Below are 20,675 nucleotides of genomic sequence, written 5' to 3'. Positions count from 1 at the left end.
TAAACCCTTCGAATAGCACACAGACAAAGGCACAGACATAAAAATGATTACCAATGGCCCGAACTCGGAAAATTTTTTAATTAAAAACAGTTAAAAGCGGCGCCAACGACTGTCTGCAAAATGTATGTATATGGCCAAAAGTCCTGCAGAAAAAAATCACATTAAAAGCAAACTCCAAAATGGCGGCTGCCAAGAGCAGAAACACGCGCGCCGAAATGTTGGTGAAAATCTGTCGGAAAGGATGCCCGCAAGGCTACCACTGTTGGCATCAAGGTGCGCAGCCTTTCTGTTAGAGCCTTCCCCTTACCTGTCTGCTACAATTTGGCTAACTAGCACAAAGGCTTAAACACACACACACACATACATACCAACACATCGCTTAGCCACACAGTGTGTATGTGTGCATGTGTGTTTGTCCCGCTTGTTTGCCTTCTGCCTCCTCGAATGTCAGAGAACAAAGGCCAGACATCGCAGCGCCGTTGTCCTGACAATTCGACAAGGTGTTCTTGTCATAATTTGCAACTCAATTTCGCTCGGATTTTTGGAACACTTTCCAGTTAGACGCTGATAAGTTTGTTCGGCGCAAATGTTTCAGTGAGCAAACTTAAATGTAATTTAAACTTTTTAAGTACTACTCAGCTTGCTAGATAACTTTTTTGGAGGTTTTAACTTTCTTCCTTTGATTGAAGTTATAGGCTCAAAGTTACAAGCGGAATTTTACAAAGTTATTTGTTAAGAAAAAGATTTTAAGCAATATAAAACCACACACTTTTAGCTAATATGATAATGTAGTAGGCCTCAAACGTATAGCTTATGCGCATTTCAAATCTCAGAACACATTTCCTGTCTAATCCGAGTACCAGTTCCGCAGTTAATCGTTCACTCGTGGAGGTCCTTGTTGTCGCAGCCAGCTTTTCGCTCTGGTTAATTTGCAGGCACTTTGCTGTAATTTCATTGGCATATCCGGTTCCTGCTGTAGCCGCTGCCATTGCCAAGGCATCTGTCATTGGCCCAACTAGTCAGCTTCGGTGGATATCTTCTGTTCGAAGGCATCAATGCGTAAAATTCGCAGTGACGGCTGTCCTTGCGAAACGCGAAACTATTTGAAAGCGGCAACAAATTGAATAGGAACGATTGCCGACACTTTTCCATTCACCGCTGAACTCACTCACTTCAAATTCAAATTCCCCCGAGCCAGGATAATTTATCAAGTTTGTTAGTGCAGCTGGAGACAAAAAAACCGCACTTCCTTCTCGTCGTACAGATTTGTAAAGTGATATAGAGGTATGCAGTTTCAGTCAGAGGATAACACTTACATTTATTTGCTTTGCAGAGTGTCAAGCGCTTAGCAGGAAGATAAGTGCCTTTACCAGAAAAATCTCAAATATTTAATAGGGCATTAGGATAAAGAGAGCGAGCCAATCAAAAATGATATATAAAATGTTATTCTTAGTGTGTACATTGTAGTTAGTAGCAGGAAAGCCATTTCGAATTTAAGTTATCCATATTTCCAATTTATTTAAATTATTATTGTTCTTCACTACATTTTTCTTCTATATAATTATTACGAAACATAAGCTTCTATAATTACGAAACAAGCTTAAATTGACTTCATACAAAGCTATAACTTTTAACAATACAAGGTTGAACACACTCAAACCAACCACTTGGAAATCAGTTCCGCATTAAATACCACTCAAAAAGAAAAACTCATCTATCACCGCATTTCCCTCCGAACTTTTCTCACCACTTGACAGTTCCACTGTTAGAGGAAATTAAATTTGCAAATCCCATCGGCCACATTCAGGAGTCGTTAATCCTGGCCAACTGTTAATGACATTTAAGCTGATGTTCGATTCATTAATTAAGCAATCAATCAATCAGCGAGCACACATACACACAGAAATTGCCTGGGGAATAGCTAAAATCAATCAAAACCGATGCTGATTGAAATTCACTTTGGTCCATTTGTGACGCCACAAGTTGTAGACCAACAGTCCCACCAAAACCACATTGGCCGACTTGATGAGTTGCTTAACCAAGTAGCGACGTTGTTGGCTAAATACGGAAATGCAATCATTATCACCAGGCTTAAAAGTTGTCTAAAACATCTATCTCGGGCCGGAACTCACCTCATTATCGCTGTGTTGCGCTCTCTTAAAACAATTCCGCCTCCAGGGGGCAGATTAAATCCAAAGTCGTCGGCCAAAATGCTGTCGCTGGATTATTTAAGTAGTTTATATTAAGTACTTTCACCGATTCCGAAACAGACTGGGTTAAGAGCAGAACGAAATGAAACGCAGCGGGGCATATAGACAGCAAAATATATATACTTTTAATCCGATGAGAGATCCGGTTCAACGTGGCGTATGGGTAATGAAATTTTTAAATTTCGTGTGAATCGGTTAAGAGCCGAGCAATTCTTAATTATATCGTTTGTCGAACTGAATGGATACATATCGCTTAATGATTTTAAGTTTTACTGAAAATAACTGGGATTAAAGGTTTAAGAAAGAAACTTAATCGCTGTGCTATTTAAATAGTAGTAGTTTTCTCATTTTCGAGCTAACGGAAAATTAATGAAATTGCATGGAAGTTAACAACATTTTTGTAATTTTCCGGCCATTCGCAACTATTAACTTCTAATCCAAACAACTTCCATTTGCTGGCAAAATATTTGTACAAGCATCGAGCAATCAAAAGTTTCCAACAAGTTTGCCATAGTTGCCACTCACAAATATTAAATTCAGTTATTAAAGGACATTTAAAAACTTTTGCATGTGGTATTATATTTTGTGCCGTCCTTGCGACATTTCCGCATGGGTGGGAGGATTCTGCACCAGTTCCATAAATCTTTCTTGGTTCCTGTGTGTGTTCTTCCTCCATACATGAAAAATTACAGTGACCGGGCAAGAATGAAACACCAACATCAACAGCGGCCAAGTGTTCTGGGCAAGTTGCCAGGAACAGGCGACGTTGTGGCCACTTTTTTCCGGACAGGATCCGGACCACACTGCCCCCTTTGCCTTCATTACCACTGGACAGCGTTCAATTCAATCGAGTCAAACGAAAAAATGTACCAGCTCGAGGGTCATTAATTTTCCCCCCATTATGTATTCAATCGCGTGACATTTTGAACTGGAAATGCAATTAAAGAGCAAAGTTTGCCGCCATCAGCTGGTAATTCCTCTAATCCCATTCCCGGCTAGACCAGCCGACAGACGAGACCCTCACGGGCGGCCAGGAGCAATGCACTTGCGGCGAGGGATTGACTGCAGCGGGAATACAGAAAGAAAATGGTAAAAGGGACATTGAGATTTAAGGGAACTCTACATTGATGTTCTTCGAATATTATTTAGCTTTTTACGATTGTTTTTTACGGTGCAAAGCGGGAAATGAGTGACCACAATTCAAAGGAACAAACTTACCCAGGTTGATATTTGGAATCCACGCCGGAAACTTCAACCACTAGTTTCTTAGGCTGGCTAAGAAACTCTGAGAGATCCACCAACTGCTCCTTGTCGCTCACATTTATCACGGTAATTATCGACTCAAAATTGGGATAGGACCTGCAAAACGGTTTTCCAATTAATCAATGTCTCTTAAGGGCAAATTTCGTTCATCTACCGCTTAAAGGCAAACACCCAACGAGTAAGGGGTTCAATATTAAATCGGCCCACACGCATAATGGCCGATTTTCGCAGCTCAAGCAGATCCTTGTAGACCTGGTAATGGCTCCTGTTGGCCACCTTCTGGGCCTCAAGGTTGAGCTCGAGGTAGTTCGGGTGGACAGGCAGCCAGGTTTTGGCGGCAGTGGAAAAACCTGTGCGAAAAAGTTAATGAGACATATTTAAATTATAATAATAATATCAATGGCTTACCAGCATTGGTCTCGTTATTCCACTGGAACGGTGTTCGGACTGGGTCACGGGAGACCTCCTGGTATAGCTTCTCTCCAACATTTCTGGCCGGTGGATCCACCGTTTCCTCCCAGCTCAGTTCGCGGTAGTCCACCATGCCCAGCTCCTCGCCCTGAAAAGTGTAGGGGTAAAGCCAAAGGACCACAAGCAACCAACCAAGTCAGCAACAAAATCTCACATTATAAGTGACGGCGACACCGGGAAGGGTGAGCAGTAGCATGTTCATGGCGTCCACACTGGCTGGACCGAATCGAGAAGCGACTCGGGGGTTGTCGTGGTTGCCCATGACCCAGTTGGCCGCGTGCCCGCGTGGCATGTAGATCAGCCACTTCTCCACGTTGTAGACATAGTCACGCGCATCCGAGTCGCCTTTGACATCCGTGATAAAGTGAAAGTTGAAGGGCAGATGGGAGCCCCGAACCCCGTTGGAATCCTCGTAGTAGTCCGCCAGCTGGGTTAGTCCTGCGTACGCCTCCGTCATCATGATGCGTGTTGGTCTTTCGGGGTGCTTGGCACTAAAGTCATCCAGCAGTTGCCTCCAGTGATGAATCATTTCCAAGACTTCTGGCAGATCTCTCGAGTAGATGTGCTTAGTGTAGTCATAGGAAAGTGAATCCGTTGTTTTGCCACTCAATGGCTCATCTTTAAGAGATTCGTCCTCAAACAAATGATTCACTGCATCGATGCGGAAACCAGCTACGCCCTTGTTGAGCCAGAAAAGCAACACATCATCCATGGCCTGAACCACTTTGGGATTGCGATAGTTCAAGTCCGGCTGCTCCTTGGTGAACTGGTGCAGGTAATACTGCTCACGACCTTCGTGCCACTCCCAAGCGGATCCGTAGAACACCGATGGCCAGTTGTTGGGTGGCACCCGAGTGCCATTCTCCTGGACGATGCCATCGTGCCACACATAGAAATCCTCGTAACCCGGCTCCCTTGCCGCAGACTTCTTGAACCACTCATGCTGATCCGAGCTGTGATTCGGCACAAAGTCCAGAACAACCTTGATGCCCAGCTCGAAAGCCGTGTCGATCAGCTCCTCGAAATCCTGCATGGTGCCATACTCCGGCTGGATTGCCTTGTAATCCGATATATCATAGCCAAAGTCAATCATGGGCGACTGAAAAATGGGACTCAACCAGGTGGCCGTGATGCCAGTGTCCGCCAGATAGCGCAGCTTGGAGGTGATTCCTTTCAAATCGCCGATACCATCGCCATTGCTGTCCTTGAATGACCTCGGGTAGATCTGATAGAACACCGTGTGCGGCCACCAGTCGATAAAGTCCTCCGTATCGCTCTTAACCAGACCGGCCATAATGGAGCCGGAGTTTAGTAGACTAAAAAGAAGGATTTGGATGAGTGGAGCGCGCATTGCGGCGAGGTATTCTATTTAATGTGCTCGAGAGTTGGCAGTGCGACAGGCACTTTTAAAGCGATTCTACCATATAATTAAAATAATTTTTGCATTAGTCTTTGTCTAATTATCAGCAGTCGTATTAAAGCTATAATTTGTTGTCAGATTTTTATCAGCACCAATCAAAACAAATTGCGGTGCAAATTAAATGAGTAAACAAAATTGTTTTTCCCAATTTTACGGCATTCTGCACTTGCCAAGCCAATCGGTGGAAAACTAGGTGCTTTTTATAGACACTTCGCCGACCAAAATCACTATGCTCACCTCAAGGAAATTAAAATAAACTGAACACAATTATAATTCTCGATGCGTTTTTAGCATCTGCCGGCGGCGATCAACTCAAAGCTTTTGGGGAATTGGATGCCAACAGCTGTTCGAGAGCTTTGGATCCACAGACGATTGGAGAAGATCACAATGTACAGAACTTTCAGGTGGCAAATAAAAATCTCGAGAGTTTTAAGTAATTTTATTAATATATATAAGTTTTAAATAAAATATATTTTTTGTTTATAAATTAATTCCATTGAAGCCTTAGAGAGTAGGCAATTATTTATTTAAACTTTGTTTCTTCTTTGCCTGTATTGTGGTATGTAGTATGCAAATTTTCTTTCACTGTACTGTAAAATAGTGAATTGATGAGAAATTAAAATTTCACATTGTCAAGTGTAATCACAGAAACAACGCAAAAACGAACCAAATACGAGATAACATCAGAACATTGTCATAAATTTTGAATAATGCCTTTGCTTTGAGAACACCTACCAATCAACTAGTTTATAGCATACAATTGCAGTGAGAATTAAAATCAAAGCAAATTTTAAGGTCGTCAACCACCGCTAAGTGGGAATTTAATTAAATTCGGCAACCATTTGTCAAGCGGCCTGAGCCCCCGAAAAGGGCCAAAAAACCTGACGACAATTATGAATTACGACTTGGAATTAAAGTCGAGGCCAAACAGTACAGGGAAAGTGCCCCAAAGTGAGAAGTAGAAGGTCCGACACCAAGTGCTCTCAATTCAATTAAAATGTTTGCAATGCGCTAATGTAAATGGAAATGTGTTCCGCTGTCAAATGAAATGGAAACTCGATTAGATGGCCCCTGTGAGATACATTTAAATACGAAAATAGAAAAGCACGGCTGGTTGGCAAATGGAAAGTTTCCTCGTACTTTAATGTGGAATTCCAAGTAGTTCGCCGCTTACTTTCGCTTATTCAGCTGAATAACTAATCCCTCGTTGGGCGCCAATTCAATTGTCTCGGCCTTAAGTCGATCCCCCACCCGGTGTTGCGAGTCCACTCCCGCCACAAGGACACTCAATCGATTGGGCTGTTCTATAAAGTCCGCGATGTCAACCAGTTCAGTGCGGTTGCTCACGTTCACAATGGTCAGCAGAGTGTGCTCGTTCTTCAGTTCTCTGATAATATAGAATAAAGGTCAAAATACATTAAAATGTCAATACAACGCCAATATCCATTCCCTACTTACCGCTTGAAAGCGAAGACCCTGCGATTAACCACTTCTGGAACAAAGGATCCGTTCTTCAGAACTGGCAGTTGTCTGAGCTTCAGAAGGGACTGATAGATCTTGTAATGACTTCGCCTCGCCTGCTGCTGATTCCGAAGATTAAGTTCCTTATAATTCGGATTGACAGGCAACCAAGTGCGATCGGCGGAGGAGAATCCTGCATTCACATCACTACTCCATTGCATGGGAGTTCGCTCAGGATCTCTAGAAATCGTCTTGTAGTTGTCGATTCCAGCCTCACAAGCGGGCTGATCCACCGTATCGCTCCAGCTGATGTCCCTGTAGTCAGTCATGCCCAACTCCTCGCCCTAAAGTAATGGAAAGTCTGTATAAAATTATCCTTTAATAATGAGTGTTCTGTACCCACATTATAAGTAATACCAATTCCTGGCAATGTCATCAGCAGCATATTCATGGCGTCCACAGATTTCTCACCGAATCGTGATGCCACTCGAGGATTGTCGTGATTTCCCATCACCCAGTTGGCCACATGACCATGTGGCATATAGATGAGCCACCTGGAGATATAGAAGACAAAGTCCGCAGCTGTCGAATTGGCATTCAGTTCGGTGATGAAGTCAAAGTTGAAGGGAAACTGGGGGCCCTGTACACCATTCGAATCTTCATAGTATTCCATTAGTTGCGACACCGAAGCATAACCCTCGGTCATCATTATCCTCAATGGCCCATCGTGGTTAGCTGTATAATTATCCAGAAGTTGCCGCCAATGCTGAAGTAGACCGTAATCCTCAGGCTGATTTCTGGTATAGATGTGGCTCAAGTAGGCCTCATTATTTGGATCATCGGTAGTGCCACTCGGAGGCTCATCCCTCAGTTGAGCATCCTCGTAAATATATATAATGGCATCGATGCGGAAGCCGGCAATACCCTTGTTTAGCCAGAAGAGCATCACATCATCCATGGCCTTAATCACGGCGGGATTTCGGTAGTTCAAATCGGGTTGTCCATAAGTGAACTGCCTGAGATAGTACTGCTGCCTCTCATCGTTCCACATCCAAGCGGATCCGGAGAACACCGACAGCCAATTGTTGGGCGGCACACGAGTTCCGTTCTCCAGGAGAATACCATCCTCCCACACATAGAAATCCTCGTACCCTGGCTCTCGGGCTACTGACTTTATGAACCAGGGATGCTTATTTGAGCTGTGATTGGGAACAAAGTCCAAAATAACTTTCACGCCCAGTTCATTGGCCTTGGCTATCAAGGCGTCAAAGTCCTCAAGGGTGCCATATTCCGGCTGTATATTTGTATAGTTAGATATATCGTATCCAAAGTCTACCATTGGTGACTCATAAATGGGACTCAACCATACGGACGTGATGCCCGTATCCTTGAAGTACTGTAGCCTAGAAGTAATACCTTGAAGATCACCAATACCATCACCATTGCTGTCCTGAAAGGATCTCGGATAGATCTGATAGAAGACCTCGTGCTGCCACCAATTATATTTCGCATCCAGCTCCTTTGACTGGTGCTTATGGGCCAATATGCCTACTAGGCCCACACTCAAAATGAAAGCTATTTTCACTACAACCATCGTGGTCAACGAACGAACTTGTTTTCTATTATCATCAAACTTTTGCCGGCTTTTTATACTGCTGCCGGCTTTTCAATTCCGGTTTTGTTTATTTGACTTGGCGATTTGATCGCTTAAATATTTGAGCAATTGTTGAATCACTTTGAAAATTGTTTAAATGGAATTAAGCATTTAAAGTTTTTTTATTCGAGCCGGCTTTTACAACGGCCAGTTGACCAAACAGTGGGAAATTTTCCATTAAAACAATGAACATGTAAAACTGGCGGGCAGGAAGGACGGAACTAAATCGATACATAGTTATTGCTTAAAGATGACTTGTAGTATTGTTGAAACAGCTACATGGCAATTTTCTTTACGACTTACACTATAAAACAGAATAAACATTTGTTCTTAACCGCAATTCTTGATGAAATGTAATATATTCATGTAATATCTCACCAAACATAAACTGAACGTTTCACAAATTTCTAAACTATTGTTTTAATTTATAACCCACTCCATTTTAAATAACAGATTTTTACCCACTTCACAAAGCAGCCATTAAATATACGCCAATTAAGATTTCCAACCGCGAACTTCCGTTGCGTGACCAGGTCGACCAAATGGAATTTCACCCAATCTCCCCCAGACTTATTGTGGGCTGAATCTGGCAGCTTAATTAAACATTTTACTGGAGTCGGGACAGGAGAAACAAGGAGCTGCTATTGCGTTCCTTTCTACCTTTGAGCAAACAGCTTGCTTAGAAGTTTATGTATATTGAAAATTGTTGCACAAATATGTGCAAAAATCTTCACGTGTAAGCGAGTCGAGTCGGCATAATTTTCTTGCTTTTCACGGCGACATGAAAAGGGTTTGACAAGGGGGCGTGGCTGTTCGCATTGAGATTCCTTTTCCAACCAAAATCAAAGCGAAGAAAATTCGCTGTAATTTCGAGGCCGCACCTCTGGAGAAATGCCAAAGAGGCGGGGAAAGTGGAAAGTTAAAGCGAAATGTTTTGGTGGCGGGCGTGTAAAGCGTCGGCTAAAACCACCCGTCTGCATCCCCAAACTCTGGCAGCTCTCAGTTACCTGTCTCAGCTGTCTGTGGGTTCCTCGCAGGACACCAGGGCTTACCTTTCATGTCGCGACTCTGATTGAATTGGCTTTTGCGCGAGCAGAGGCCGTGTTTCGGCAGCCTTTTGTGTTAGGGAATTTGGAAAGAGGAAGGAAATTCCCTTTTTTTCCAAGCACTTTTCAATTTGGCTTTCTGGCTGCGCCGGTACGAATAAGTAAATATACACGGCCTACATTTTTTATTATGTAAATATTTAATCATATCAGAAAATTCGGGGTGTCTCTCATCCAGCTTGGCATATTAAAAATCAGCTCCCACTAATCCCAGATATATTTACGAATTTAGCACACGCGCCTAAGCATATGCTACGGTTTTCCCTCATCCACATTTTCCTCTTTTCCGCCTTATCCATTTTTTATGTGTGTGTGCGTTGTCTGACAACCCTTGAGCATCAGCAAATTTGAGTTGGGCGGTCTCTCATCCAGCATTTGATTTTATGTTTTTTCTGGGGCTGCTATTTAGTGCTGTCAATAGGTTTACGCTTATCAAATACTTGTTATCAGAAATCGATTACAAAAACAGCGGCTGAAGCGGTACGATTTTGTTGGCTTGTTGTCATTTGTCGAGATTGCCGTTGTCATAAGTAGGTTCCACATGTAAATTTCCATACATCTAACCCGGTTTATTTGCCTGTTTTTCGTTCGGGCCCATCCGACCTTCACTATCTCGCTGTTATTGTTATGACTCCAGGCGGGGCAATCCTCTTTCGACCAAATATTATCATTTTATTTGCTTTGACTCTGTTCGATAAGCTGGCATTCAAGTCACTGACTGATAAATGTTCGGCATTAGGGCACTTTCGTTACAAATTGGTATTACAAATTGGTATTTGCCAACATAGGTTATTTACACAGAGCGAGTCAGTTAAACAGGTTAAGAGTGTTCATAGTTATTAAAGTGCCCTATTTGTGACTATTTAACAATAACATTAAATGTATAAACAAATCCGAAACGAGAGGAATTATTTCACACTCTAAATAAGGTAAACAAAAAATGTTGATTGTGCTAACGAACAGTTTGAAAAAAGACGTTTGCTTAATCGTTTTTACATAGGTAATAATGCTTATTTAGATGCATATATGGTTATTAGAAAAACCCTTAAAAGTGGTTAAAAGCAAAGCGGAAGGTTTTCCAACTTACCCAATTATGAGCTCTGCTAAAATGATTTGATATAATAATAATAATATAATAATCTTTACCTGGAACAAGATAAAAACACCGTGATTCAACCCGTTTTGTTTTTATCTTTTTAATAACTTTGTGACTAGTCGAATTCTGGACTCCAGCTGTCAGCTTCCTGTCATAAAGCCAATAGCAGTAGCTTCCCCATAAAAGCGGCCCATTACCTTTATTAGACTTGCTATTCGGTCTTGTTAGTACTACGCCTTCGGTATTAGCCAGTTGGTTTGTTTGCATCCAATTTGGATGTTGCGCGTAGGCACGTATTGGGATTCAATTAGTCAAGCCACTGTGCAGAGTTAATAAATCAAATCCCAACCATCAGCCATCCTCCAGAATATCGAATCGCTACTGAGGAACGATTAATTATGCATAAATTTGATTGATGTGCGTGAGGCGAGTGTTTAATCGGTGCCGAAAGCCTCTGCGCCTTAATCTTCCACCAAAAGTGACAACGAAAACGAGCTGCGACCCAAAGTCACCAGTTGATTAACGAGGTGATGACGCACTCGACGGCGATTTTAATTAGCATTGAATGAAGCTATTTGCATATAGTACACACCGATGCGCCTCGTCGAGAAACAGATTATAAAACAGAAATGCAAGCTCACTTTAACTTAGACGTAAGTAATACACTTACAGTGTAAACAAGATCACGTGATAAACAATTAATTTTTTTAGGGAATTTAAACACAAACTAAAATTCAGTAGATTCTTAGAAATTAAAACTTCAGAATGACATCTATGTATACCATTAAAGTGATTGGACATTATGGGAACATATGAATACTCGGAGTACTCACACCACAGCTTATTCGTATTCAGCTGTACACTTGAAATCGTTGGTTTTAACAAAAAAGAAAAAAGAGCTCGTCGTGCTGATGATATAATTGGTTATTCTTTATTATTATTTGTGTTTTTTTTTTAATTGAATTATGAAGTAATTGCGTAATCAAGAGAAACGATTAGCTTGACAAGATCCCATTTTTTTGATGTTCAAAATTCTTCCGAGCTTTCTATATTCCCGCTGAGTGCACTCAAAAACACATCGATTCTGATAGGTCACACCATTGGTTCCACAGACCTCTGCCTTTCGAAGATTACAGGGGCAATAACTAGCCTCCGATGAAGACACAAAGAATATAGCCAATAGGCCCAAAAGAGCCATCATAGCCAAGAACTTCATTTTTCCTCAGAAAATGAAAAATTATCCGATGCTCGCAGTCGTATTCCACCGAATGTTCTACCAAGACTGAATTTCACTTTAATTAACATACACAAGGCTTTATTTGTTTAGAGTATCTTGGTTATAATATACATTACAGATAAACGAGAGAAAGCATTTCAGAGTGTTTTAATAAGAGTATTAAGCTTTTGATAGTTATTCATATTATATCATCTCAAAAACTATCTCACAGCACTCATCACTACAGTGTTTAGGTATTTGACTCCAGTTGGGATCGAAGGTTGAATAATATTTCAGTTTGTCTCGTTGCAAGGTCCATCCTTCCTGATGTTCAGGGTCCGTCCAAGTTTCTTATAATCCCTTTGGCTGCACTCGAACTCGCAGCGATTTTTGAAGGTGACACCATTTGAGCCGCAGACCTGAGTGCCCTTGGTCTTCAGATCGCAAGGACAATAGCTGCCCTCCGACGATCCGGCAAAGAGGGCGATCAAAAGGCCCAAAACGAGCAGCAAAGTCAGATACTTCATGTTTTCTATACGTGTGGATGTGTGGAATGAATGGGGGTTTCTGTGCGGAACACGTCGTCGTTGCGCTGCCGAGCATTCAATTAAGACTGAGTTTCGAATCTGAGTTGTTTGTCGAGACTGTGAATAAAAGTTGTCGGGGCCTTTGTGTGTGCGTAAGTTTTGCTAATTAGTCAAACAAGCTGCTGATTACTTCGCACTCCTCTCCCGACCTCCAAAACACGCCCAACACTCCTCACTTTTTCTCACATCTGCCGGGTATTCGTTTCATTTGCATGTGCCTTCCGGGCTTCCAGTAACTTACACGGCTGGCAGTTTAGAGCGCGAACCGTCAGAATGGCGAAGATGAAGAGCATCAGAATCATAAGTAAACCTCTCATAGCGGCAGTGACTCCACAACTGGATATAACTTAGACGAATTTCCCCAGGGCCGCCCAGGCAGCTAAGCTAATTGAAATTGAATGGCAATTGAAATTGAATAGCTAGTGTCGTGTAAATTGGCTCACAAAAAGGCTGGCGTTACATTAATTACCGTGCCTCCTAAAAAACGTAGCAAAGTGCATGTAAATTTTGTGTAGATTGGGAAATTCCCGCGACACTACCTGATCGCTGATAAGAAGGCAGAGAGAAATGGGGGAAAAGCTCTTAAATATACTGAGTAATAGAGTGAGTATGGTATAGCTTTTCGGTGTGAGCTTTTTGTTTGACTATAAACAATTGCGTGTTTGGTTCTGCGATAAGCTAAATAAGTAATTAAGCTGAAAGTGCCGGAGTCCATAAATTATTCAAATAATTTGCAATGCATATGCTAAGCATAGCAATCTCTAGGAACTGGAATAGCTCGTATTTCAACGGCTAGCCAATCACAATGTACAATAGTACAAAAAACCAAAACACTACTCACTCCAAAGCACCACGAGTGCTGATAAGATAAGTGGCCAAATCGAAAACCAGCCAAAGCTCTATTGAATGAAAAAATGTGTGCAACTCCAGTATGGAATCAGTCTAGCAAGTGGATTAACCCGGTAACAATGAAATTCCTAAGCATTTTAGTGGCCCTGTGCCTCCTCCTGGCCCTCACCATATCGCCCATTAGCTGCGATGATACGGAAAAGGTGGTGAGGCCAATCTGTCCCTGTCCCAGGAACTACGAGCCCGTTTGCGGTTCCAACTTGGTCACCTATCCAAATCGATGCGAGTTCGACTGTGTACGACGAAATGTTGAACGCCAGGGACGCAGTATGGGACTTCTGAGAGACGGAACGTGCTAAGCCAACAATCCTTTCGACACACAAGCCAAAGAAGAATCCAGAAATCAAATCGTATAAGAGTGCCTTGTATTAATCATCAATGTGAAAAATATAGAAATAAATCAGCTTATCAACAAGAGTATTTGGCATTGCATTTGATAGCGCTTGAACACCTTATCGCCAATACGAATCGTATAAAACGCGACACTGGCAAAAACTAGTACCCACTTCCGAAACTTGCAGTGATTTATGAACTCAATACTTTCGTTCAAGTGGCTTTCGCCACCAAAGATTACGAAGAGTGCATTTCGCGAATAATTTAACATTAATCTTCGATGAGTCACTTTAAAAACACCTATCTTTCACACTATGAACCAGATTGTAAAAAAGTAATTACTTGTTAGTTTATAAATAAAGTGACAGTTATTTGAAACCATATCAATAAAGTTCTTTCAATGCTTAAGTATTTGGCACAAATTTTTCGAAGTTTTTTAATTGGGCCGATTTAAATCGTAGCTTAAATAAAAATATGTATAAGCATATTTTTCATATATATGCGTGTCAAGTCAATTATTTATTTTTAGAGCTAATCAAAACACCTGAAAAACCTACTTTCATTCCCCAGCCCTGGCTTTTTATAATATAATTGTTGTTTTATAAAGGCTAAAGCTATGGCAACATTTGTCTAAATAGAATCCAAGCCAACAATTGGGTCAATAACAGAAACCTAAAAATTGCACACATAGAAATTCAGTACTCTGTAGACAGTTGTTTTTCATATAATTTATTTTAAACCCGGCTTCGGCATACCAATTGAATAAATATGAATATTCAATTATTTAAATGGATTAGTTTTCTTTGGCATTGAACAAATTAGTAATCACATCACCTTGAAAGTATTGCAAAAATTGATTTGTTCCACAGAAGATTTAAAAAATACCGATTCGGTCTGATACCAGAAGCATATACATTTTTAAATTATTTATACATATTATTTATTGTTCATTTTTTATCATACGAATGTAAGTCGATAACCAGTTGGCGATCCATGTTCAGTTTTCTAGCATCTTCCCTTCTTCTCCACGGTAATGGAGCGTCCTTCTTTAATTAAACAATCCAAAACACACTGGTTACTATAGGTCACGGAGTCCGATCCGCACACAGGATCATAGTTTCGAGGACACGGGCAGGAGTACTGGAATACCTGGCCCACAGCCATGGCCAAAAGAGCAGACAGACAGAAAGCGATGAAGGCTAGGCAACGCATGGCTAAAATGCTAGACAGGCTTGGCAAGACTGGAGCTTTCCCACTTGATCGCCACTTATTTATAGATAAGCCAGAACCTGCCACCTTAGCAAGCCCTTGTTCGCTGGAAAAACTACAGCAATAAACCGAGACTTTAGCATTTTTTTGAAAGTTTAAAGTTAACCGATGCTCGCAGCCCTATTCCACCGAATCTTATACCAAAATATAATATGCAATACTGATACGCAGGCAATATTTGCCTAAATAAAAGCCAAGCGAAAAATTGGGTCAATAACAGCAGACTCAAAAAATGCATACTTAAATATTTAGTTCTCTGTAGACAGTTGTTTTTCAACTAATTTGCTTTGTTATGACAATAGAATAAGTATGAATAAGTACATATGTATTTAAATTTTATATTTATTTGCATTGTCATGAACCTATTGGAAATATATACTGCGAAGAAGATTTCAACAATGCCGTTTGTGTAAACATAGTTTAAGCTATAGCGATTGGATCTTTTCGATTAGATTTTATACTTTTACACAACTGTAAGTTTATAGGCAATTGGCAATCTATCTTTATTTTCCCCGCACTTTCATTGCACTGTTTCCATTTTACCACTGTTATGGGGCTTCCCCTTTTAACTTCACACTTGAATTCACAGTAGTTGTTATAGGTCTTGGAGTTCGATGCGCACAATGGTCTATAGATAAGATTACAATTGCAAAATTCCTCGCCCACAGACAGGGCCAGAAGAGCAAACAGGAAAAATGCGATAAAGGGCAGGTATCGCATGGCTATAGTGCTAGACAGGTTAAAAAGGAATGGAGCTTGATCAGTACTTTACAAGCCGTATATAGAACGTGCTATACTATGCCACGTGACTTAAGCACTTCCTGAAGTTCAAAAGCCGTTTTTCAGGGGAAAAAGTTCTAATTAATTATATACAGTTTGCTTTATGTATAGGCACAACGAAACGGATTTAAACTATAGCTGTGTAAATTATCTCGCTTCTCAATGGGAAATGCCCATCATCTAGACGACGTGGCGTATACTCAATATGAAGTTTAAGCAAACGAAAATGGAATCTATCTATAAATCTATCTATATATATATATATAGTTGTATAAACGCTTATTGTTCCCCTAGTTCGCTAGTTGGTCGCAGCTGTTGGCCTTGGCAACTTTCGTACAATGAAATCTTTTTTAGCTTGGCCTAATAAAATCCTTTTAACGCACAAAAGCAATTTCAGTCTAATCTTGTAGTGGCAAAGGAGGCAGCTTAGCCTGGTCGAATCAAAGCAGAGGATATTACAAGATGAAGCTGAAGAAAAGCTTAAGCAGAAGGAAAATAAGTGAGGAATCACGGATGCCATAGCGATTGCCAAATGCTCTTTTCACAATATACAGCATGTGATAATATAAACTTAAATAAATGGTTGAGTTAAAAACATGAATATTAATATTTGGAGATAGTGGAATTTCACTTTAAATAATAATTTATATCTAATAAAACAGTGATATATTGAATTTTCGACATCTACAGAACCATTTGCTGTCTAAGTTTAAGATACGCCCTTCCAATTTAAGGAAAAAAGTATTCCGACCCTTTTGGCCAAGAAGCAAACAAAATACACAACACAAATACACTTTTGCTAAGCCCGACAGCATTAGAAACGGGGGATTTGCAGCAAGTGAAAGACAACAAAAGGATTTGGGGCTCATATGGATGTGTGCACAAGCGAGGATAGTTTGAATACTGATTGCCATGCGGAAACCTGTTGGATGCCACACTGAAATTCAGATACACACTTAAGCAAGCATTAAGTAGAATATGTGAAATTCAGTTTAAATGTTCTTTCGATTTCTACTGATATTTTTGCTATTTCTATAGATAAATTTGTATGCAATATAGTTAAATAATAGTATGTAATAACACATCAACTTTTACTTTCAGTTGCCAGCACGCCGGAAAGTTTGCCCAGCAAGCGGGACGAGGCAAGTGGTGGGCCGGGCTCCAGTGGCGGCACAAGTGGTGCGGCAACCAGCAGCAGCAGCAGCGGTGGTGGTGCAGCGAGCGGTGCAGCGAGTGGGTCAGTTGGCCCTGCAAGCGGAACGGCAACCGGGACGGGATCGGCGTCCGGAGGAGCAGGTGGTGTCAGTACGCCGGCACAAGAAGCCGCCAGTCCCACGGTCTCCGAGCTCAGTGGCAGCGGCTCAAATGCGACAATAAATGGTCAAGTGGCAAGTAAGTAAAGCGCAGCTCATGGCATTTCGCAGCCCAGTTGTGTCCTCGCTGTTGTGTTTCATTATTTTTGCATATTTCATCATCTAAACCTAGTCCTCCTAGTCCTGGAGGTCCTGTGGGGAGGTGGCATTATAATTTCCATTTTGAGGACAGGATACTCCGTGCATAATCCATCCAGCATCAGCTGCGGAGATTGCGGTGGCTAAGTCGGTTTAACATCGCTCGGAAGTTGCAGGAATTTAGATGAGATGGCAATTCGTGGATTGTTGTGGTTCGAAACCAAATCACCTAATTGAAATTGCATCGCAGCGCAGTGGTCTTAATTACATTTTTGTGCTATTGTTTTGCTTTATTAACCCAATTAATTTGACCAGATATAGAGAGCTTTTTAAAAACTCTTTCTGCGGCTAGAAAATTTTGGAAATAGCATTAACAGCTTTAGGCAGTAATTTTATTGTAACATTTCGGATACAATAGTCAACATGTTAATATACACATAACTTATTGCAAACTACTGGAATTACTGACCCTAATGTTTTTATTTTTCGTAAAATATTCTTATGCGGCTTGTTTTACAACCTGATCGTTGATCTATCCGCATCTATCTTCCGTAGGTCCAAACATTCGCATTGCTATCCCAGCACCATCCTCTATAGTTAGGTACACAAAAAGTAGATCCTTCCTTTGGATTCAACGCGTTGGTCAAATCTAATAAAATAATCACGCAAAGCGCATTTAAATGATAGAAATGCATGGCCACAAAATATAGTGAACAGCAACTGAGATTTATTTATATATATCTATAAATGAGGAAATCATTACCACCTACAGCGTTAAATTGTAATTTTCCCACTACATTACAAGAGATTTCTATTGAACGTGAAGCGTTAACTTACATTTTAATTGTCCGTAAATATACTATTTCGAAGAAGTAATGTTATTTACTTTAAAGTTTATATCATACCTTGTAAGTATTAAATCTACTTACATAGCTTACAAAAAGAAAATAACCAACTTTATTATCGAAAGTTACTTGGTATCATGATTACAAGTCACAAGCGTTTATCGCATCTACTTTCCCGTGGGCCACATATTAAATCTTTTATCCCAGCATACACCATTAAAATAGGATACACAATAGGTAGAACTTTCCTTTTCGTTCACCCCGTTTGTTAATTCCAAAAGAGCGAACAAGCAAAACGCAATAGGAATATAACAATGCATCGTTGCAGAATATAATGAATACAACCTGATAGTAAGTTTGATTATATACTCATTAGCCAGGAAATCCATAGAGCGTTAAATCCATAATTTCGCACTATATTTACAGTTTTTAATGTATCAAATTTTTTGGGCTAGCAAATAAAGCACCAGATAGGCTTTAGTCGAGTTCCCCGAATATAAGATACCCATTAGTTAAGTAGTGGAAGTGCAAACGAGAAATTAAAATGTTCCATACGGACGGACAGACGCACTAAATATTTACTTATTTATTATACAGTAGTTTACAAAACGAATAAATATATTTATGATTTGCACTGCAGTAGATGGAAACCTAAACTGTCTTAGTGTATAAAAAAGATTGATGGTTGGCCATCGATCATGTTACCAGTTGCGAAACGCACTTTATGCGGCCATCAGACCATTTAATTGCCGGCAATTTCCATCGCCGTGCTCACATGGGTCAAAACTACATACGGAATTGGGTTTTTAGTCGTAAGGCGATGCCAGGTGGGGATGCCAGCAGAGCACTTTCCTCCGGTTTCCCCAACATTGTGGGGTAAAATGAAGCGTTGAAAGTCATTAAGGACGTGAAGAGGCGCCAGTAAAAGGAGCATAAAACATTTCATCCCAAAAAAAACTCGACTCGATAAAGAGCCCGCGTATCTAGCAGTTAAGCGAAGGAATCTCGGGTGTAACATAAATTTAAGTGCAGCATAAAGCGGATTTTATGACTGCCCCATCACCTTTTCTACCGAGGTGCTTGCACTGTCAAAATAAATGGAATGCAGTTAAGATTCTCGCAGCCAGTACGAAGACACTCCGCTCTTCTTGGGGCAGCAATCCCTGTGGGGTTGGGGTATTTGCAGATAGATTGCTCCCTGCAAACCCCCAACTTGCCACTTGACAAACACACACAGATAAATCCTTTGCACTTTTTCGACACGCCCGGGATGGCAACTTAGGGCCAACTTAGGATGATGCCACTTAGCGAGCTCAAAGAGGGGGATTGGTGCGGATGGGGGGGGGGGTGGGGCCAGGACATGCCTTTGGGGGAGAGCAACTTCTTTGGGGCTTTTGTTCGCTGCTCGTTAAGCATTTTGCCCTCACTGGGGGCTAAACTAAATAAAGACTGCCATGCTACAATGGCCTCAAATGATGGGAATAAATTATTGATTTCTTGTCCATTGCGTCCAACGATTTTTGATCGAACAACGGTGGAGAAATGCAAAGTTAAAATTAAAAAAAAAAGTTGTTTTCAGAACCACAACTTGATTAAAATGATGTATATTAATATAAAAACAAGTGGGGTAATGAAATAAATCACAATTTAGAATTATTAATAAAAAGAAATTTTTATTTAAAATTTCTTCACACAATTCTATACCTGTTATCCTAATTTTGCATATGGTTCGCATAGCTCTGTTACCACTGTACTGGTTTCACCCAAACCCTTCTTGCATTTTCAAGACCTTTGGGGCTGCCTTGTGTGCTTCGTTAGATCCCAGTAGGTCCTTAATCAATGTGTCAACAGTTAGAGTGATATAACTATATATATAAGCAACCGATTCAGTTCTTCGCCCACTGAATTCTCAACGGCTTTCTTGCAGGACACGGCTCACTGACGATTATCCGACGCACCAATAGCCGCAACTTTACCCAATTCGACGGCCAACTGGCATCGCCCTCATCCACCGCCTGCAGCAGCACAGCGCCGGGAATTGGCTTCGCCCAGACGCCGCTCAGTGAACCACTTGCGGAGCGACTGAGCTTTCGTGCTTCCGGTGGATCCAACGGATCCGCGTCCGCCGGCGACAGCCGATCCAGCAATCAAGGCCCATCAAACTCCGGACCAGCCGCCTCCGCCGCCGTGAAAATGCAGCCATCATCGCCGAATGCAACCAACTATCTGGCCGATAATATACAGATCTCGTCGGCCAATCTATCGCAAACCGAAATGGTCGTGGGTCGCGATTCGGCCGATTATACCGCCATGCATTCGATTAACGTTGGCGTCGGCAATTCGTTCCTGCGGGGGGACACCGATATACCGCAGGAGTCGGGACACTCCTTCGAAACGCCCTCGAATATGTCGTTCACCGCCGGGCAATGGGATACGGAAAGTTTGCCGCCAGTCGACACGCCAGATGCTCTTAACAAAGCGGCCGGAAGGTAAGTTCCTATCAAATAACCAATAACTATAGTAGGTATGCGATGTATGAGCAAACGAGGGATCACTGTACTTTAATATAAATCCAAGCCCACTTATACCGCGGTACAAAGGCGA

General features: G+C 41.3%; 12 protein-coding genes, 3 long non-coding RNA genes and 1 other non-coding gene across 30 annotated transcripts in view, besides 1 other annotated feature; 5 read left to right on the top strand and 11 right to left on the bottom strand.

Annotated features, from left to right (window-relative positions):
- The window catches only part of Pde1c (Phosphodiesterase 1c), a 114,417-nt gene that overhangs the window by 72,923 nt on the left and 20,819 nt on the right, over positions 1 to 20,675 (top strand). For all 8 annotated transcript variants that reach the window (NM_001144348.4, NM_001259065.2, NM_001273466.1 and 5 more), the window contains 2 exons: positions 16,877 to 17,167; positions 19,999 to 20,560. In NM_001144348.4, coding sequence (NP_001137820.1) covers positions 20,265 to 20,560 — 296 coding nt within the window. In that variant the 5' untranslated portion in view covers positions 16,877 to 17,167; positions 19,999 to 20,264. The remainder of the gene's footprint in view (positions 1 to 16,876; positions 17,168 to 19,998; positions 20,561 to 20,675) is intronic.
- On the bottom strand, positions 1,725 to 2,220 carry CG42751 (uncharacterized protein). Its single transcript, NM_001201863.1, has 2 exons — positions 2,133 to 2,220; positions 1,725 to 2,058 (listed from the first exon to the last, which is right to left on the bottom strand). The coding sequence occupies exons 1-2, from the start codon at positions 2,135 to 2,137 to the stop codon at positions 1,932 to 1,934; spliced, it is 132 nt and encodes a 43-aa protein (NP_001188792.1). The 5' UTR covers positions 2,138 to 2,220; the 3' UTR covers positions 1,725 to 1,931.
- Mal-B2 (Maltase B2) lies at positions 2,769 to 5,692 on the bottom strand. Of its 3 annotated transcripts, NM_135679.5 has the most exons (6): positions 5,602 to 5,692; positions 4,099 to 5,260; positions 3,882 to 4,032; positions 3,628 to 3,823; positions 3,429 to 3,569; positions 3,079 to 3,272 (listed from the first exon to the last, which is right to left on the bottom strand). In NM_135679.5, exons 2-6 carry the CDS (start codon positions 5,236 to 5,238, stop codon positions 3,206 to 3,208), a joined length of 1,695 nt encoding a protein of 564 aa, NP_609523.2. In that variant the 5' UTR covers positions 5,239 to 5,260; positions 5,602 to 5,692; the 3' UTR covers positions 3,079 to 3,205. The 3 variants fall into 3 exon arrangements, with proteins under 3 accessions (NP_001188791.2, NP_609523.2, NP_723693.3); NM_001201862.1 differs by lacking the exon at positions 5,602 to 5,692 and having other exon boundaries at positions 2,769 to 3,272; positions 4,099 to 5,343; NM_164975.3 differs by lacking the exon at positions 5,602 to 5,692 and having other exon boundaries at positions 4,099 to 5,343.
- Positions 6,481 to 8,424, bottom strand: Mal-B1 (Maltase B1). Its single transcript, NM_135678.2, has 3 exons — positions 7,229 to 8,424; positions 6,823 to 7,169; positions 6,481 to 6,751 (listed from the first exon to the last, which is right to left on the bottom strand). Exons 1-3 carry the CDS (start codon positions 8,417 to 8,419, stop codon positions 6,535 to 6,537), a joined length of 1,755 nt encoding a protein of 584 aa, NP_609522.1. The 5' UTR covers positions 8,420 to 8,424; the 3' UTR covers positions 6,481 to 6,534.
- CG42486 (uncharacterized protein) lies at positions 11,587 to 12,513 on the bottom strand. 2 transcript variants are annotated; one of them, NM_001298924.2, is made up of 1 exon: positions 11,587 to 11,966. In NM_001298924.2, the coding sequence occupies exon 1, from the start codon at positions 11,895 to 11,897 to the stop codon at positions 11,664 to 11,666; it is 234 nt and encodes a 77-aa protein (NP_001285853.1). In that variant the 5' UTR covers positions 11,898 to 11,966; the 3' UTR covers positions 11,587 to 11,663. The 2 variants fall into 2 exon arrangements, with proteins under 2 accessions (NP_001285853.1, NP_001162960.1); NM_001169489.2 differs by having other exon boundaries at positions 11,638 to 12,513.
- CG14933 (uncharacterized protein) lies at positions 11,638 to 12,822 on the bottom strand. Of its 2 annotated transcripts, none has more exons than NM_144309.4 (1): positions 11,638 to 12,512. In NM_144309.4, the coding sequence occupies exon 1, from the start codon at positions 12,422 to 12,424 to the stop codon at positions 12,191 to 12,193; it is 234 nt and encodes a 77-aa protein (NP_652566.1). In that variant the 5' UTR covers positions 12,425 to 12,512; the 3' UTR covers positions 11,638 to 12,190. The 2 variants fall into 2 exon arrangements, with proteins under 2 accessions (NP_652566.1, NP_001285852.1); NM_001298923.1 differs by having other exon boundaries at positions 11,989 to 12,822.
- CG46426 (uncharacterized protein) lies at positions 11,989 to 12,822 on the bottom strand. Its single transcript, NM_001382140.1, has one exon. It carries the CDS (start codon positions 12,799 to 12,801, stop codon positions 12,667 to 12,669), a length of 135 nt encoding a protein of 44 aa, NP_001369127.1. The 5' UTR covers positions 12,802 to 12,822; the 3' UTR covers positions 11,989 to 12,666.
- CG44008 (uncharacterized protein) lies at positions 13,205 to 14,148 on the top strand. Of its 2 annotated transcripts, none has more exons than NM_001298922.1 (1): positions 13,205 to 14,054. In NM_001298922.1, exon 1 carries the CDS (start codon positions 13,453 to 13,455, stop codon positions 13,690 to 13,692), a length of 240 nt encoding a protein of 79 aa, NP_001285851.1. In that variant the 5' UTR covers positions 13,205 to 13,452; the 3' UTR covers positions 13,693 to 14,054. The 2 variants fall into 2 exon arrangements, with proteins under 2 accessions (NP_001285851.1, NP_001260398.1); NM_001273469.1 differs by having other exon boundaries at positions 13,424 to 14,148.
- Positions 14,446 to 14,959, bottom strand: CG31704 (uncharacterized protein). Of its 2 annotated transcripts, none has more exons than NM_001273468.1 (1): positions 14,446 to 14,959. In NM_001273468.1, exon 1 carries the CDS (start codon positions 14,936 to 14,938, stop codon positions 14,732 to 14,734), a length of 207 nt encoding a protein of 68 aa, NP_001260397.1. In that variant the 5' UTR covers positions 14,939 to 14,959; the 3' UTR covers positions 14,446 to 14,731. The 2 variants fall into 2 exon arrangements, with proteins under 2 accessions (NP_001260397.1, NP_723689.1); NM_164973.3 differs by having other exon boundaries at positions 14,652 to 14,959.
- Positions 14,737 to 15,195, top strand: asRNA:CR43936 (antisense RNA:CR43936). Of its 2 annotated transcripts, NR_124208.1 has the most exons (2): positions 14,737 to 14,756; positions 14,811 to 15,195. The 2 variants fall into 2 exon arrangements; NR_124209.1 differs by lacking the exon at positions 14,737 to 14,756 and having other exon boundaries at positions 14,777 to 15,195.
- Sfp33A3 (Seminal fluid protein 33A3) lies at positions 15,321 to 15,738 on the bottom strand. The gene has a single exon (NM_001169488.2). It carries the CDS (start codon positions 15,713 to 15,715, stop codon positions 15,416 to 15,418), a length of 300 nt encoding a protein of 99 aa, NP_001162959.1. The 5' UTR covers positions 15,716 to 15,738; the 3' UTR covers positions 15,321 to 15,415.
- lncRNA:CR43937 (long non-coding RNA:CR43937) lies at positions 15,990 to 16,352 on the top strand. Its single transcript, NR_073763.2, has one exon. It is a non-coding gene; the product is annotated as a long non-coding RNA:CR43937 (long non-coding RNA).
- Sfp33A2 (Seminal fluid protein 33A2) lies at positions 17,601 to 17,937 on the bottom strand. The gene has a single exon (NM_001169487.1). It carries the CDS (start codon positions 17,919 to 17,921, stop codon positions 17,769 to 17,771), a length of 153 nt encoding a protein of 50 aa, NP_001162958.1. The 5' UTR covers positions 17,922 to 17,937; the 3' UTR covers positions 17,601 to 17,768.
- On the bottom strand, positions 18,164 to 18,407 carry Sfp33A4 (Seminal fluid protein 33A4). Its single transcript, NM_001169486.2, has one exon. The coding sequence runs from the start codon at positions 18,389 to 18,391 to the stop codon at positions 18,239 to 18,241; it is 153 nt and encodes a 50-aa protein (NP_001162957.1). The 5' UTR covers positions 18,392 to 18,407; the 3' UTR covers positions 18,164 to 18,238.
- Positions 18,546 to 18,603: a mobile genetic element.
- Positions 18,842 to 19,210, top strand: lncRNA:CR45014 (long non-coding RNA:CR45014). The gene has a single exon (NR_124207.1). It is a non-coding gene; the product is annotated as a long non-coding RNA:CR45014 (long non-coding RNA).
- Positions 19,747 to 20,330, bottom strand: lncRNA:CR45013 (long non-coding RNA:CR45013). The gene has a single exon (NR_124206.1). It is a non-coding gene; the product is annotated as a long non-coding RNA:CR45013 (long non-coding RNA).

The sequence above is a fragment of the Drosophila melanogaster genome, chromosome 2L, assembly GCF_000001215.4.
Source record: "Drosophila melanogaster chromosome 2L".
Taxonomy (NCBI): domain Eukaryota; kingdom Metazoa; phylum Arthropoda; class Insecta; order Diptera; family Drosophilidae; genus Drosophila; species Drosophila melanogaster.
Note: the sequence above shows the minus strand (reverse complement) of the source record. Positions and strands in the feature narration are given on the sequence as shown.